The following is a 17884-nucleotide window of genomic DNA, read 5'->3' as shown; positions in this document are numbered from 1 at the left end:
TAGGGAGCAACAAGTTTAGATTGGAATAGGAGGACAGAGAGCCTTGGGAAAAACAAATGAAATTGATAAGGGATTTAACAGATTTTGCCATGTATAAAATTGCTTTGAAAGGTTCTATAGTTTTATCAGACAGTTCAGAAAGACTTGGAAATCCAAATTAAGGAAATAAAATTAAAAATAAAGCAATTATTAACTCTAGTAAAAATCAAAAGTTATAATTGAAATGAATTCTTACCGTAGTATACTACATGGATTATATAGGAGTGATATTTTGACAGGTAAAATATTAAAAACATAAAATATGAATTTAACTAAAAGGTGTTCCATAATTGTATTGAGAGTCTGAAGGAGGGTAAGAAAGTATATAAGAGCTAACAATCTTTAACTATAACGGGAAGTGAGCAAATAATATCCAAAGTAGAGGAATCAAGAAATCAGTAGCAGTATGATATTTAGAAATATAAATACCACAATAGAGAACTAAAAGACATGAAAGTGGTTGTTTCTGATGAAGAGTGAGAGGAAGGCCTAGGGACTGCCTTGTTGATACAAAACATTTTAGTATTCCTTGACTTTCAAAACTATGTGCATGCTTTGATAGTTTTCTGTTTGGTTTTTTTTTAATTTTTTGAAGACCCAATTGTAAAACTAAAAGGATGCAAACCATTGCTACAAGCAACATAGCCTCTATATTTGGAATTTTCAACACCACTGGAAGTTATTGAGCAAGGGAAAAATACAGCCATCTTTCTCATATATTTGTTTATTCATTTACAATCTCTCTTTCATTAGAATTTAAGCCTCATAAGATTGGGAACAATTAATGTGCTAGTAAATATTAGCAATAGCTCTAAGAGAAGGGAAAAAACCTCTTATTTGTAGCATTTACCTCTTATTTGTGGCATTTGCCAATTTATGTGGCATAAATATTCTCAACGCCTGATTCAATCTACCAATATGATGCCACTGAACACAGTGTTGGGAAAAGAGGCACACAATTGGCTTTTATGAACTGGCTCCAATTCTACTGACAAAAATCCTGTCTTGTTTACTCTTTTATCTGAAGTTCAGCATAGTGCATGGCACATGGTAGGTGCTTAATAAATAGCTATTGATCTGTTGACTGAACAAGAAAAAAAAAAAAAAAACAGGAGTCCAGGGATAAGCAAAGAACTATTGAGCAATTCTTTGCCAATAATCATAAAACTTCAACAGAGTAGGAAGCTGAGGTCCGACTGTAACTTAGAGGCTAGGTCACCATCAACCAATAAGGTCATCAACCAAAAACAAAAGGTAAAAGAGAAATAAGCTGTAAGTCAGGCACTCTGCTAGTCACCTTACCCATACTGCTTTGTTTAACCTTCCGAACAATCCTAAAAGCTGTAGATTACTAACCCACTTTACAGATGGTAAAATTCAGACTCCAAAATCTAAGTAACTTGCCCAAGGGTACACAGCTAGAAAAAGGAAAAGCTGAGATTTAAACCAAGGTTGTCTAACTCTTTACCATATGCTCTTTCTGCTATACTAGCTGCCTTTAAAAATACCTTTTAGCAAGGTAATTTAGGGGAAAGGGGGTTTTTGTTTATCAGAGATGCAAAAATAATTATCATACTCTTCTGTCACTCTTTGGTTATGAAGGTAAAGCCAAGGTACCTGCAAAGTGGGGGCAGAAATGCATCTAAACAAGCTTTCTTAATATATAAGCTTTAGAGTCTTTGTTTTCGCTCTATTTCCTTGTCTAAAGCAGAGTACAGGCTGCCTAGCAACCAAACTAATGGTGCCTTTTTTTACTCTAATTACCTTATGTTTTCCACAAGCTCAGAGATTGGATCAACCATTAAGAGTAAAAGGTCTGAAATTTTTGTATCAAAATATCTGCTCCCATACACGTATTACACACACAGATACACACACACATGCGCACACACACACTTCTTTCTATTTCCCTCAATCCTGTGATTAAAGTAAAAAAAAATGATTTAGTCCCTATATGATACCATATCATTGGATAAAAAGTACAAAAATTCACCATCTGGTTGCTCGCCCATGAATACACAAAACAACTGGTTTGAGCAACAATTCTTGGCAGTTTGCAGGATTCTTGCCACTCTTGACCAAATCAATGAATTGTTTTTAATAAATATATGTGTGTCTCCTAAAAGAAAGATTTATTATAAACACGTCAGTGGCAATAAAGTTCAAATCCAAAACTGCTAATATCTCTGCTAGTTACTTTTTTTATTAGGACAACAATCAGCAAAATCTTTGCTATCAATACTCAGGACAGAAAGAGATAAGAAAACCTAAGATTGACCTGAATTATTTATTCAGATAAAGAGGCAATGCACAGAATAAAGGAATAAATAGTATACATAAAGGAGAAGATCATGGAGAATGTGTTAAGCACAATCAATTGCCTACATGACAGCCTTATTCCTTGCTAATAGAATCTCAATTTTGTGCATACTTTTCCAGCAGCCATAGGGTCAGTCACAATAGTCTCATGCTTCTTTCTAAATTATTCAATTTGGCATGAGTATGGGACATGACTGATCAGGAAAGTGTGGGGAGAAGTCTGCTTGAAGAGATTCTTGGCAAGATTTCCTCACTTTTAAAAAGAGACACAAGAAAGGGACATTTCTCACTTTTGTTTGTAGACAGTTCCACTTGGATGTGGTGTCCGGAACTGTAGCAGTCATCTTGGGACCAGGAGAGCAACCAAATTATGAGGGCAAGCCAGCATGCTATGGTTGTAAAGCGAAAAAGTGAAAATAACCTGGTTCACTGATAATGTCATTGAATAGCTGAATTAACTGACCCTAAAGTCCCCATATCTTCCAGTTTAAAAAAAAAAAATTACTTGGGCTATTTTGTGTTGAGCTGTTAGTTACAGTCAGAGCATTATAACTAATACAATATGCTAGCAAATGCTTGAACTTTTCAACTTATTTATGTGCCACTCTAAATACTTCTAAAAATGAGTGCCTTCTATGTCTGGCCTCTAACCTACAAACAAAAACTCCCTCTGTATTTTTTCTGACATAACTATCTTTGGCCTCCCCATCTTCCTCTCATATTCCTTGTCTTCTTTTTATTTTTCCCTCTTTGTTTTTGTCTTTTGTCCATTTTTTGATCCATTTTGTTTTTGTCCATTCATTTCTCTGCTTTCTTCCTGTCTCCACTATTTTTTCTTCCACTAGTTCCTCTGGCTGTGATTTGAATCTGAAATATGTTTATACATATATTCATCTATACATATATATCTATATATTATTTCTTATACATTATTAGGGAGGAATTCTTCCCCATTCCCAAAGATTCCTTTCATATACAGATAGCCCTACTAGCAAAAAAAAAAAAAACACCTAACTTCTTCACCACCTTACTCATTCCTTCCCACAAAGGAGGAGTGACTTAATCTGACTGGTTCATTTGGAAAGAGAATTAAACATGTGTATCCCAGGCCATCCTAACTTCTTTCTCTTAGGAGTGAGCTACCTACAGGGAGTATATACTCCACTACGCTCTTCTAGGTTACACATTTAAATGAAAGGCATGCCCTCATGGGGCAGGAATATAGGAGTCTGGCAATGCTGGTGACTAGATGGAGAAGGCTGATCAATCTTCAGATTCAATAGTGGGAAACTCAAATGCACATAGACAGAAGCTGTATTCCCCAATACCAGCTTTATCAATAATAAAGCCAGTATCTTCTTACATACCAGCTCTTATTGTTGAATTGATCAGAACTTGGGTCAGAAATAGGATTTATTTTTACTAGGCTCCCTTGAACAGCATATATATATATTATATATATATATATATATATATATAAAATGTATTTTAGCACTAGTATATATTAAAGTTTTGTGTCCCTGTTCTTAAATACATTTTGTTTCTTTTTCATGGTTGTATGCTGTCACTGTGGGTAGCTTGAAGATAAAAAATAAAAATAAAAACTCCAATAATGTGTTTTACAAAAGTTTTTTGCAAACAAAAGGTGTTTTTAACTTGTGTGCTGCTGCTGCTGCTGCTAAGTCGCTTCAGTCGTGTCCGACTCTGTGCAACCCCATAGACGGCAGCCCACCAGGCTCCACACCATCCCTAGGATTCTCCAGGCAAGAATACTGGAGTGGGTTGCCATTTCCTTCTCCAGTTAACTTGTGTGCAGTTGCCTGTTATTGATTAAGTTTCCTCAGGAATAGAGGCACTTGATAGGAAAAATATTTACCTTCCTGATTTTTGAGTTTTTCTGATCATGATTAATTTGTGAATCTTCACTTACTTGATCTGACTCCAGCTTCTCAGGAATTTCACCTCTAGCTGCTGCCTCCGCAAAGGCTTGATAGAAGGTCTTTTCTTGGGACTCGACTGTGATGGTCAACACAGCATCATAGGCTTCCCGGAGTTTGGGGTTGTTCCTTAGAACCTGGTAGGGGGTATGCTTATAAGGTAAACTGTAGAGCAGGGTGTCATAGGGAACAAAGACATAGGTGCCATCAGTCATTTGCAGATCGTGAGCCCATTCCAAGAGATGTGTCTGAGTCTCTCCCCCAATCAAAGTCGAATGCATACACATGATGATTACTGAAACCAACAAAGCAGGGAGGTTATGGCGGCAATATGTTAGTAAGATACAGAACTAAACACTACAGATTGGGAGAAACAAATAAATGTACTATAACCAATTTGTAAATGATATCTCTTATGTCTTCAAGATGAGCAAGATGTTGAAACCTTGAGCTGAGGCTGAGGTATTTTCAGGGACTCTGATTAGGCAACAGGGAAAGATCAGATACGTCTACAGGCTGCAGAGTCTAACACTAGACGGGAATAAGAACAAAGATAGCAAGTGGGAGGTAGCATAATGAAAGGCTTTGGAGTTACAAGACCTAGGTTTATATCCTAGTGTCACCACTTACTAGCTATATACCCACCCTTAGGTAAGTTACTTAACCTCTCTCTGCCTAAATATTTACTTCAGGGGATGGTAGTGATGACTGAAGGAGAAATCCATATAATGGGCTTAACACACAGTGCTCAATAAATGATGTATGTGTATGTTAGTCTCTCAGTCGTGTCCAACTCTTTGCGACCCCATGAATTGTAGCCAACCAGGCTGCTCTGTCCACAGGAATTCTCCAGGCAAGAATACTGGAGTGGGTAGCCATTCCCTTCTCCAGGGGATCTTCTCAACCCAAGGATCGAAACAGGAGTCTCCTGATTGCAAGCAGATTCTTTACTGGCTGAGCCACCAGGGAAGCCCTCAATAAATGGTAACTATTATTATACCTAAGAATAAGACACCTAGAAGAAGACGGGAGATTTTCCCATAGCCACTGACGTTTTTTATTGCCTACCTCCTACAAACATACATTCTAACAGATGTTGGCCAAGTGTTTCCACAGTTACCAAGGCCATTATAGAAAATGAATGGCACTAACTCATACTCTGCTATAATAATATTACAGGTGATATGTTCAATTTTTGAAAATCCAACTTCCTTATAATTGGAATTACTTTGCATTCACTCCAATTCTTCCTAGACTTATGAAACTATGTTGTCTGGCAAGGCTACACTAGAATAGAGTGGATTGGCCACGGTTGAAGAATGGCAGCTAGATCATGAGACTGAAAGTCTTATATCCAATTTCGCCCTTGGCATGCTAAATGAGTTTCAGTCCACTTGTGCTTCAGCACCCACATCTTTAAAATGTAGATTCCAATGCATTTCACAGGTACATTGAGTGGTTTAATTAGATAATGCCTGGCAAGTACTCTGAGCTCCTTGAAGAAAGGCAAAGACCCTACTGCCATTGGTAAATATTAATTATACATGCTTACACGGAAACTTTAATCTCAGGAACTGAGTGTGCTTAAAGTACGTTCAATGACTGATCTTGGGTATTTACATATTGCTTCCTCTATTTTCAAAAACCTTCTTTGCAGTTGTTAAATAACCCCAGAAAATTTCTTCTTTGAGCCAGAGCTAGTACCCTTCATTTTTTAAGGCATACCTAGTAAGTTATGAAGTTGATTTAAACACCAAACACACACACACATACACACACACACACACACACACACCATAACTTGAATTTTCAAATGACCATTAGCTCCTTCAATATCATTATCCTGAGAGGTTCTACATGTATTCTGATGCACAAACTTTCTGTTGAATACTCTAGGGATATCTTGGGAGCTAGTTCATGAGCCACACAAGGAATTCAACCTCCCTGACTCATAATCACACACTGTATAATGGGGAAAGGGAGTGACAGGGAGGTCTGACAAGTCAATGATTGGATTTAGAAATAAAAATAGGACCAAAGGTCCGGAGCTCCTTAAATTTGGCTACACCATTAAACACGAATCACTGTGGTCAAATTAGCACAGTCACATGTCCATTGAGGGGAAAAATTGAGTTTTGTCAGGTGCTTCAGGTAGCTGGCCAGTTCTTCCAACAGTATCTCTGGCAAGTAGGTTAGTATTGGCACCTTTCTTCCACAAGAACGGATTAGTTGATGAGACCAAGGTTACCCAAGAGAGATAAAATTCATTTAATTAACTTGTGCATGCATGCTGAGCTAAGTCACTTCAGTCGTGTCTGACTCTTTGTGACCTTATGGACAGTAGCCCGCCAGGCTCCTCTGTCCATGGGATTCTCCAGGCAAGAATACTGGAGTGGGTTGCTATTTCCTTCTCCAGGGGATCTTCCTAACCCTGGGATCAAACTCAGGTCTGTTATGTCTACCTGCATTGGCAGATGGGTTCTTACTACTAGCACCACCTGGGAAAGGAATATTAAAATTACTTCACTGAATGGAAAACATAAAACTAAGTGCTTCATATTGGTTGAAATACAACAAATATTTTAACATACACTATGTGTACCGGGTGCAATGGTGTGCCAGCCAGATGCAACCTTTAGTAATGAAACATTCTTTCTCCTAGTTTTTGGGAATGTTTGGAGATAATAGCTGGTACCTCCCTGGGAACTGGCCTCAGGTGAGGATAACCACCTTTCCCAAGATTGTATCCCCTCAGTAGTGTACTGGAGCTGGCTCATGCTGGTTCACAAGAGCCAATGGTTATATTTTCAGGGATTTTCTGAGCTAGTTAATGTCATGTTGGTAGCTTGAAATTGGCCATGGTGGGCGTTACAAAACCATGGGAATCAGCAAATGCTACAAATCAGGGCTTTTCCCTCCTCCCCCATAAACTGGCTGTTAAACAATTATTATCACACTGTGAAATGAAAATATCTCCTGCCATATTAATCAACAAGAAATGTCACAGCCATCAGCAATTTCTGTCCTCCAAATGTGAATGTGGGCTTCCAAAACTGCAAACCAGGGGATGCTGCCACCCCCAACGGTGATTGCTGAGGAGCTTGGGGAATGCAAGAAGCAAGGTGAACAAGGAAACAGGATTGGCCCCAGACAGCTGAGGTGCATATGAAAGGAATGAATTCAGTGAGCCCAGAGGCTTGCATCTTCCCATACACAGAATGTTAAATTCCTTAACTTGATACCTGATCTTTGATGATCGACTGCCTGCTCCCTTTGTTGCAAACTTGTATATAGCCTGACTTCCCCTCCTGCCTCCTTGGAGCAGTTTTCTCAGAGCTACTGAGATGTTGTCTCCCAGGCTCAGAGTCCTGAACATTCCCACCAAATAAATTAACTCTCTACTTTCAGGTTGTGACTATCTTTTTTAAGTCAACAACACTGCATGCCTTTCTCTGCATCAGCCTGTGCCCAGTGACTGGTCAATATGGAGGCATAAAGGCCAACACTCCTTAATTCTGGACAATTTTGAAAGGCCATCCCAGCTCCAGAGTTCCCACTGGGACTGGCTGGGGCCTTTGTTGTGACTGCATGACAGTTTAATTTCTCTCTTTCCAATCCTACTGCTGTCTCTCCTTCACAGACATTGTCCTTGAAAGCAATCCCCCAATAAGCTTCTTGCAGACAAATCTCCATCTGCTATACTTTTTTCTAGGGTACCAACTTATGACACTGGTTTAGTTCCCCACTCTACACTGAACTGACATCCATCATGGCACTTCCAAGATGTATTGCCCTTATTTATTTATGTCAGCATCTACTATGAAACCATGAGTTCACTGAAGCAAAAAAAAAACCTGTATTTTATTTATTTCTGTATCCTGGTACATAATTATGTACCAAGTATACAATGAATATTTGAAAATTTCTGAAAGAGAAGTTATGAATTGGGTATCTTTTGTGGGTTCCTTAAGATGTGAGACATGGTCATTTCAGATTGTTAGTATGGAGGAACAATTCAAAGGGATATTTGCTGGGCAGGTAGATACTAACATGCCTGTTTTTAATGCTTAGTGCCATTAACTATGCTCAAGACCTTACCCTCAACCTGAACCTCTCCTCCTAATTTTCCTTTCATTGGCCCACATGGAGGTCATTTCAGGCAAAGAGTTGGAATTTTTATAACTGGAAAGACTCTTTGAGACCATCTACCTCCTCTTACTCCCTCATTATTTTACAGATGATGAAATGGAAGACTCAAGAGGGAACGATCACAGTATACTCTGTTTTTTGCAAGGTAAGACTTTGCTATTGAACATGATTAAAACAGAAAGCATAAATACTGAATTCAAACAACACCATCTTAATTTAATAGATTGTGTGCTTCATGAATAAGGATTTATGGATGCATCTGTTCTACATGATTATTTTACTAAATAGCTTTTTTATCTCAAAATGACATTCATTAAAATGGGATTTTACCTGTAAGTTGTCAGGAAAGGATTAGTAGACAGAAACCTTAAATCCTTGACAAGGTTTAGGTCAACAGGTAATCATTGAATAATATTAATCTGTAAGCTTCCGTCCTGATTGTTAACTGCCAAGCCACTTTATGGCCTAAACAAGGACCAGGAAATACATCCTCCTGAGATCCCATCTCACCAGGATATGACACTAGCACTTTCTCTGAGCCACCTGAGCCCCACTTGAGTTGTCTTTACAGCTATGTCTTCATACTGTGGTACCCACTATGGCAGGGTGCTCAGAACCCTTCAATGCTAGCAGCAGGAAATGTCATGAAACTCTAGAAGCTAATTCCCAAGTCACTCAACTCCTACTTCTCTTCCTATATTAAAATACTATCTAATACTTCCTTGAGATAGAGGAACTGTGTTTCTCCAAAAGCAAGGTTAATTTCTCCCAGATTCCTGGCTATAGAGTGCTTGGTGGAGAAACCTGAGCCCAGTCTCACACCTTGTGAGATGAAAATGTTTTCACTAGCTAGTGCTGAAGAAGTTCTCAGAAAGTCCTAGTCACACTGTGAGCCTACAACACGGCTCCCAATCCACAGAAACCCTCCATTCTACTGTCTTTGATTTTCATTTTAACCTTTTGTGACATTTCCTACCACTAGCATTCATCTTAACCTATTTCATGTTAACAGACATTGAGAGAGATGGGAGAGAATAAGCAGGCCAGAGTGGGAGGTGGGTATCCAGTGTGATTTATCCCAGGTCTCACATTCCTCCAGGATTCACACCCATGGGGCCACAGCCTGACAGAAGTAGATTAACACCATCCTCCTCTCAGCTCTCCCCCACCCACTCTATAAAATGGATACACATGTAGAATCTGCATGTTTCCCAACCACCACCCCAAAGTGGGATTCAGTGCAGGAGGCCCTCAAAAACCATACTTTTAGAACATCACAGTACATGATGTGTGGCTATTTCTATCAATTGAGGATACTGCACACATTTTTAACCTTAAGTCCTGAGTCCACCACTTACGTACCTGCCACCAGTTTTGAACGGGTCCAAGTAGCTCAGCATTCTGTCAGACACATATTACATTCAATGGCCACTCTGGCTGTATCAGATCATGCTTTTTCATACCCAGTAAAACTGGTATTATAAGTACTTTTACTGCCTTCACATTGCTGCCCAGCTTACATTTTTAATATTCCTTCATATCTTGCAACCTATGTTTTCTTCAACTTTCCCTAAACTGCTATGCAGATGTGTGTGTATGTGTGTGTGTGCATTCAGTCACTCAGTTGTGTCCACCTCTTTTGAACCCCATGGACTGTAGGCCGCCAGGCTCCTCCATCCATTGGATTTTCCAGGCAAGAATACTGGAGTGGGTTGCCATTTCCTTCTCCAGGGAATCTTCCCGACCCAGGCATCAAACCCGTGTCTCCTGCATTGGCAGGCAGATTCTTTACCATTGAGCCACCAAGGAAGCCCAGATAAGGGCTTTTAAATGCAGGAAGCCTAGATGTTTATAGATTTTCTCTTGGGCTGGGTCTTCAATAATTATATCATCACTGATAGTGGACGCATTCATGAGAGCAAGTTGTCCTTTCACCATTCACATTGATTTACATTTAACTATACCAAATTCCCTATCAGCACTAAGGTTCTTGGTCATAGTATTATACTATCACTATTGTTATAACTGTAGGAAAAATGGGATAATGCTTATCACTTTGAGGCACTTAAAATAATTTCATCAGTGGGCCCAAAAGTTAAGAGAGAAAAATGGAAGGGCTGAATTACACACTATGGAACACAGGATCTCAAGTGAGTATGCCTTAGGGGCATCCCTCAAGTACACAAGAGGAAGCAGAGCTTAAGTCTTTCATTAAACCAGTGATTCTCAAAGTATGATCCCGGAACCATCAGCATCAGCACTACCTTGAGCTGGTTAGAAATGCAAATTCTAGGGCCCTATTCTAGCCCCCCGAGTCAGAAACTCTGGAGGAGGGATGTAAGCCTTCCAGGGGATTCTGCCCACACTTGGGTTTGAGAGGCACTACTTTAGATCAACCTGAATACATAGCCTAGCCCTCCTACTCACTAGTTACGTGATATTGGGCAACTATTTAACCTCTTAGCCTCCAAATGGAGAAGGCAATGGCAACCCACTCCAGTACTCTTGCCTGGAAAACCCCATGGACGGAGGAGCCTGGTAGGCTGCAGTCCATGGGGTTGCAAAGAGTCAGACACAACTGAGCGACTTCACTTTCACTTTTCACTTTCATGCATTGGAGAAGAAAATGGCAACCCACTCCAGTGTTCTTGCCTGGAGAATCCCAGGGACGGGTGGGCTGTCGACTATGGGGTCGCACAGAGTCGGACACGACTGAAGCGACTTAGCAGCAGCAGCAGCAGCCTCCAAATCTCATCCATGAAAGTGAGAGTGTTAGTCACTAAGTCCTGTCCAACTCTTTGCAACCCCATGAACTGTAGCCCATCAGGCTCCTCTGTCCATTGGATTCTCCAGGCAAGAATATTGGAGTGGGTAGCCATTCCCTTCTTCAGGGGACCTTTCCGACCCAGGGATCAAATCCAGGTCTCCTGCATTGCAGGCAGATTCTTTACCAGCCTTCGTCCACTCACTAGTTATGTGGTACTAGTTATGTGGACAAGTATTTAATCTCTCTTAGACTCCAAAGTCTCATCCATAAAGTGCATTTAATAGTAATTGGCCTTACTTTATAGGGCTGTTGCAAAAATTGAATGAGATGGTCCATTTAAAACCCTTGTAAAATGACCAACATATAATAAATACTCAATAAATACTAGCTATTATCATTGTTGTCATTATTATTGGTGTTTTTTTTTTTCTTTTTGGTGTGTGTGTGTCAAGAATCTTCAATAGATGGCAGAGGCTGGCTAGATCCCTGACAATGAGGTGGTAATAAGGTATCTGATTTTGGAAGAACAAGAGAAGGACATTCTGACAGTGTCCTAGTTACTGAACATCATATTGTAACTAAGTGTTCCCAATTTGGAAGGATTTAAAGGAATCCCCAAATGGTTCAACAGCTTGGTAAACCCAAATTGAAAGGATTTCACAATCAGCCAAGCATTGATAGGCAAAAATGTGAGGAGAAGGGAGGAGGGCCTGAAATAGCCATTTGAAAAGTTCTCTAAAGAGCTTTTCAGTGGGGCCTCCTGCTAGTCTTTGTGAGAATTAGCAAAAGAACTTCTGGGTAATTGCAATTCCACAGGTGCTCAGCCTGTGAGAGATGCTCTTTCCTGCTGCTGGATCAAAACCTCCAACAGGACTCATGGTTTAAGGAGTGGAAAGTGAATGAATTTTGGCCCTCATGTCCACTCAGCTAGGTTCCCTTGTGCAGGGCACAACTTCCATAACCACACACAGCAGCCCTGACCATAAGTTGAGGCCTTTGTCTTTGATCAATATCTCTCCTATATGACTTTTTCGGAAACAAAGATAATTGGTAATTGCCTCTGAGGCTTAAAGGAAACGAGCTGACAATCTGGGAGAAACGGAATACCGACTTCTCTGGGACTTCATTTACCCCATTCTTTGATTTTAGTGATGTCTGTAACTACCTACTTGTTATGTGAGATCCACAGGTGTTGTAAAACTTAAAAGAGAATACCTTTCTCCTGGATAACCCAGAGGATTAAATGACATTATCTATATGCAAATATCTTGTAAACCATAGAGTTTTCATTGTCTCAGCGGCAGCCTCTAATAACGCCCCCGCTGTTTCCCCTTCCGAAAGCCCACAACCATTATTATTGTTATGATCATCTTTACAATAAAATTTTATCATTGCCTTGCTGTCATGTAAGCACGATTTAGACCAGTTTCTAAGAAAGACATTCCTTCTGACTCTAGTAAGGTGCTAGTGAGCATGCTTATGCTCATGTTCAGTCACTCAGTCGTGTCTGACTCTTTGTGACTCCATGGACTGTAGCCCGCCAGGCTCCTCTGTCCATGGGATTCTCCAGGCAAGAATACTGGAGTGGGTTGCCATTTCCCTCTCCAGGGGATCTTCCTGACCCAGGGATTGAACCCATGTCTCCTGCTTTAGCAGGCAGATTCTTTACAACTGAGCCACACAGAAGCCCAGTGAGCACCAGAAACATAAATTTATGTGAAAGAGAAGTGGCATACCAGCCAGTGATAAGCTAACTGTCTCTACCCTCCCTCCCCACCACTACATCTCACTGCCACCACCACTGCCACTGTCACGTGGGGCTGTGGTCACTGTTATTGTGAGCAGGTCAGACGAAATCAGTCTTCCAACTATTTCCATTACTTCCAAACATTGCCAGTCCTCTCCAAAGGAAGGGATCCCTTTCTACTATATTTTGTACATCCCAAAAGGTCCTACTCTGAAGGTTTGTTTGGGGGTCCATAGTGTTAAGAAGTAGCTTCATATCCAGCAGAATAAGAAGAGGCCAGGTCCTGCCTTGCTCAGCTGAGGTCACCACAAAAACCTTAGTGCTTTTTCAGTCATGATAGTTAACAGCTAGGAATACTATTACAGTATTATACTATACTGTATAAATACTATGTACAGTGTTGCCATATTTTTAGTCCCAGCCGAAAGGTGCTAGAAAATCAGCTAGAGATGTAAACCACAAATTGGCACTTGTCATGGGTGCTTGCCATCTACCTCTACAAGGATTGAATCATGTGCCGCTGCAGCTGCTGATCTTCAACACCCCTTGAAGGAGTTCAGGGTGGAGAGCAGAGATGAGGCACTCTGTGCTCTGGGAAACTGGAAGGACAGGTCCTCAGATAGTTAGATATTCTCACGAGCTGACTTTATGAGCCCAATTCTTGTATCTCCTCGTATCTAGAAAAGCACTAAAATCATTCATGGTGATGGCTGTTTCTCAAGACTAGCAGAGGCTTCCCAAGACCAGCAGAAACTTTCTACAAAAACATATGTGCTCGATTGCATGTACTCATCCTTCACCAAAATCACATATATACTGTCCGTTCCCCCTACCTCTTTGGAGCAGTTTCTCAGAGATAGCTGAGGTACTGTCTCCCGGGCTGCTGTCCTCATATTGCCCCAGATAAAACTTAACTCACATCTCTCACATTGTGCTTTTTTTTTTTTTTTTCAGTCAACAGAGATTTGATCTAGTATGTGCTGAATCTGGTGTACTGTAACTGTCCTCACTTGTTCTGTTAGCCCAATCCATACTCATTGGGGCTTCCCTCATAGCTCAGTCGGTAAAGAATCTGCCTGCAATGCAGGAGACCTGGGTTTGATTTCTGGGTCAGGAATATCCCGTGGAGATGGAAATGGCAACCCACTCCAGTACTCTTGCCTAGAGAATCCCATGGACAGAGGAACCTGGCAGGCTACAGTCCATGGGGTCGCAAGAGTAAGACACGACTTAGTGACTAAACCACCACCATACTCACTAGCTTCCAACTCAGTTTCTCACCAGATCTCCCATTCTCTGATGGGACCAGAGATGTGCCCTGAACCTCAAGCTTCGTGGCTAAAGTCCTGATACTCAATTTACATTCATACTCTGAATCCTGCTTCTCATGCTCCTATTGGCTGGTGCACTACTCTCACTGATCAAGTGGACAACAAATTTACCTTAAGACTCACTCCTCTTCTGCAAATCCTTCTACCATATCCCACCCACCACTTGGGGTGCCCTCAGATACCAGCAACTAGCTGGGCCAAGTGTGAGTACCACACACTCTTGGATACTGCACACCGAACTGCCATAGGTCATACTCAGACCACAGATCAACCAATGGCTCAGTTTCCCTGCATCCACCCCCAACCTACCCACATTCTGAATCATGTTGCTGAGGTCCCAGCATGCCTCATCTGAGTCTGCCTATGTTTTTTCAGAAACCCAGGGTAAAATCCTTGCAAGCACAGCTTTGTCTTCACTCACTTTGTCTTTCTGAGTCCTTACTGCACTTTCTGTTGCTTCTCTCCCTATTCAGGGTCTTCCTTAGCTCCATAACCACATACCTTCCTCTCTAGGTTTCCAGGCTCCCACCTCCATTCTGCCCCCATCTACTCTCTCACCCCCATCTTAAAATTTTCACTCCCTTAGTGAGCTGATCCACACTGTTATACAGAAAACAATCTGATTAAACAAAGTCATATTAAGAAAAAATATCTGGTAACTTAAAGTAGGGAAATTTTATTTGCATTTTCATGAACTTGAAGCAGTGGTTCTTGACTCTAGCTTTATTTTGCAAGCACCTGGGAAGCTACTTAAAGTACCTTTGCTGGGCCCTCACCACCAGAACATCAGGATATCTGGAGGTGGTACTCTGGCTCCAATCATTTTGAATAGATGTCCAGGTATTTCCAGTGTGCAGCCAGAGTGAGAACCATTGACCTAAGGGAATTAATCTCTAATAGTAGGACATATTAATAAGTATATTTGCTACCTCCCTGCCTCAAGAGTTGTGGGTGCTGAGCACTCAATCCTAACTTCTCTCAGTCTGACAACCCAAAGAGCTTTGGGGCCTGGATTTATTTAACATTTCATGGTAGGGAATAAAATGTCATTTTAAAGATTATACTATTTAGAATGAGTGGGATGTGAAATGCTCATGGAATGTAAACTTGCAGGAGACACTGGGCTTCATGAAGATTTGTAACATATTATAAAGTTATGATATTAAATATTTTAGCATGTTTCTGGCATGACTCCTCCCTGGAAATGGTTTTATATCTTTGAAAATAATTTTGTGCTCTTCTTTGGAAGTATCAAGCTCTATTATGAAGTAATCAGAGCCACACTGATTGCTTAACATTTATAGGATCCTGTAGACTGGAGTTAGAAGCAGACTACTGTAGTTCCTGGAACTAAATATTCTTGCCCTCATCCTCCCATAAGGATCATAATTAAGGTCCAATACCGGAGACACTCAAAACTTAAACTGAGCTTCTGGGTATAGGTCAGCCCCAAGCTGGACCATTCTCTAACAAGTGCATTGTTATGTTAAGGAAATGACTGGGACCAGGACTAATCCTAGAGGTAATCAGTTTGACAATTAGTTTCTGAGCTCTCTGTCTTAAAGTGATGGAATGACTGCAATAGAGGATGAGCAGTGTTCCCACAAATCACTGCTACTTTCCAGAAAAAGGTAAGGTGGAGATTAAACAATTAGAATAGAAAAAAAAAAAATCAAGACCCAGTGTCACAAGGGCTTGCAGTAAGTATATGTAAAACACATCCATCTGATTTAAGAGGACCAGGAAGAGCCCTCCCCTTCCCCAAAATGCACCTAACTCGCCCTCAGTCAATGGGTCAGTCCTCTGCTTCACAGTTGCTCCATGGTCTCTGCAAGAATCATCTTTGAACAGAAAACTTCTCTTGGAAGGGGAATGGTTACAATTTAGGCAGGTTTCTCATTTTAATATGCTTTCTTTTATCAGCTAGGTCCCTCTATATCAGCTTACTGTGTGCTGCAGAGAGAGAAAAACCCTGCTTTCAGGGACTGGAAAGCAAGAAGGGGTGGGTGTGCATTTTGGAGTCCAGAGAAGACACGTTCCAAGTGAGAGGTGATGATCCAGGGGCACTGGGCACCTATGAGGGAAAGTACCCAGAAGGGAATCAAAGGTAAATCTCACTTCAGTGACTAGATTGGACAAAAATACAGCTCTAAGAACACCCCTTCTCGGCTGATCTGAAACTGCCGAGGTCCTAAGAGCATGGAGGGTGTGTGGCCACAGCTGCTCTTGATGCTAATCTTCCCCACTGAGGTGCTGAAAGCAGGCACTGGCATCCAAGGACATTTGAACCACAGAGGTCTTTGTACTTGTACTCAGTTCATAAAATAGGCTCTGTTGAAGCAGGACAGTCTTGGGGCCTGAGTGTGATTGAAAGGGGGCAAATGCATGAAGAACTGGGGAGTAATGTGCTATCCTAGGCTGTGAGGGTAGGAAACCTTTCACTGAAGCCACATTGAAAGCTGAGCCCCAAGAAAGCACTCACTGCGAATTCTATCTGCCTGGAGAATCTGCTGGAGAGCTTTCTGGATGCTTTGGCTGTCTTGTCCTGTGGTCAGGATGACCCCTACTGGTAGGCCGTGGCTCCGAAGAGCATTTGCAACTCGATAGGCTGTGTGCACCCAAATGTCTTCATCTGAGGAAATGACTCCAGCGTGAGCCCACTGGAAATACTTCATGACAGTTAGCAGCACCCGGATGGGAGAAGGGAGGGTCCGAGAAAAGGTCGGGTGGCTATTTTTACTGTCTAATTCATAATTCACACAAGCCCAAGAGAAAATCCCTTTGTCCCAGCTGTTTCCCAGGAGCGAGGCTGCCTCACAGTAGCCAGGGTTGGCAGGTCCAATAAACCCTGAGGCCATCTGGTGGTGAGAAATGAAACTGGAGAGAGCCCTGGAAGCCTGGCAGTCTTCATTGAAAATCACATATTCAAGAGAGTGACCCAGGTCAAAGGCTGGGTCCTTGTTGATCCGCTCAGTGGCTAACCGAGCAGCAATCTCAGGCAGGGCCTTTGAGAACAAAGGATCACAAGTCCAAGGGCCCACCACCCCTATCTTGTAGGGTGATGCCCACGCTTGCAGTGGGAGAGACGTAAGGGCCAAGAGCCACAAACACCATAGGAGCTTGAAAGGTGCAAGGCCATGTTGTCCTCGCTGTCTTCCTGGAGTCGCAAAGCAGAGCATAAGGTGGGAGAAAGGCCAGGGTCCCAAGAACATAGCCCTCCTGCTTCCAGCAGGCTAATGAAGAAATACTGGAAGGTGATTCTGTTGTTCCGAGACAGACAGTGGGGTGTCCAAGTGCCTGTCAATGAGAAGAAAAGGTATATTATTCCCATTATTCCTGAAGCTTCTGGAAAATAAAAGTTATGGAAGGAATGTGTGTGTTAGTTGCTCAGTCGTGTCCAACCTTTTGCAACCCATGGACTGGAGCCTGCCAGGCTCCTCTGTCCACGGGATTTTTCAGGCAAGAATACTGGAGTGGGTTGCCATTTCCTCCTCCAGGGGATCTTCCAAACCCAGGAATCGAGCCTGTGTCTCCTGTGTCTCTTGCATTGCAGGCCAATTCTTTTATCACTGAGCCATGAAAGGAATCAGTTCAG

The 17884-nt window shown here is 41.5% G+C and overlaps 1 protein-coding gene across 2 annotated transcripts in view; it reads right to left on the bottom strand.

Annotated features, from left to right (window-relative positions):
* The window catches only part of GUCY2F (guanylate cyclase 2F, retinal), a 105597-nt gene extending 88011 nt beyond the window's left edge, over positions 1-17586 (bottom strand). For both annotated transcript variants that reach the window (XM_081566807.1, XM_081566806.1), the window contains exons 1-2: positions 16772-17586; positions 4289-4590 (exon numbers count right to left, since the gene is read on the bottom strand). In XM_081566807.1, the coding sequence (XP_081422933.1) occupies positions 4289-4590; positions 16772-17501 (1032 nt within the window). In that variant the 5' untranslated portion in view covers positions 17502-17586. The remainder of the gene's footprint in view (positions 1-4288; positions 4591-16771) is intronic.
* Between the last annotated feature and the right edge of the window lie 298 nt (positions 17587-17884).

This window comes from Giraffa tippelskirchi, chromosome X, assembly GCF_054371585.1.
Source record: "Giraffa tippelskirchi isolate mGirTip1 chromosome X, T2T-mGirTip1v1.2.pri, whole genome shotgun sequence".
NCBI lineage: Eukaryota > Metazoa > Chordata > Mammalia > Artiodactyla > Giraffidae > Giraffa > Giraffa tippelskirchi.
This window is presented reverse-complemented; position numbering and strand designations above follow the sequence as displayed.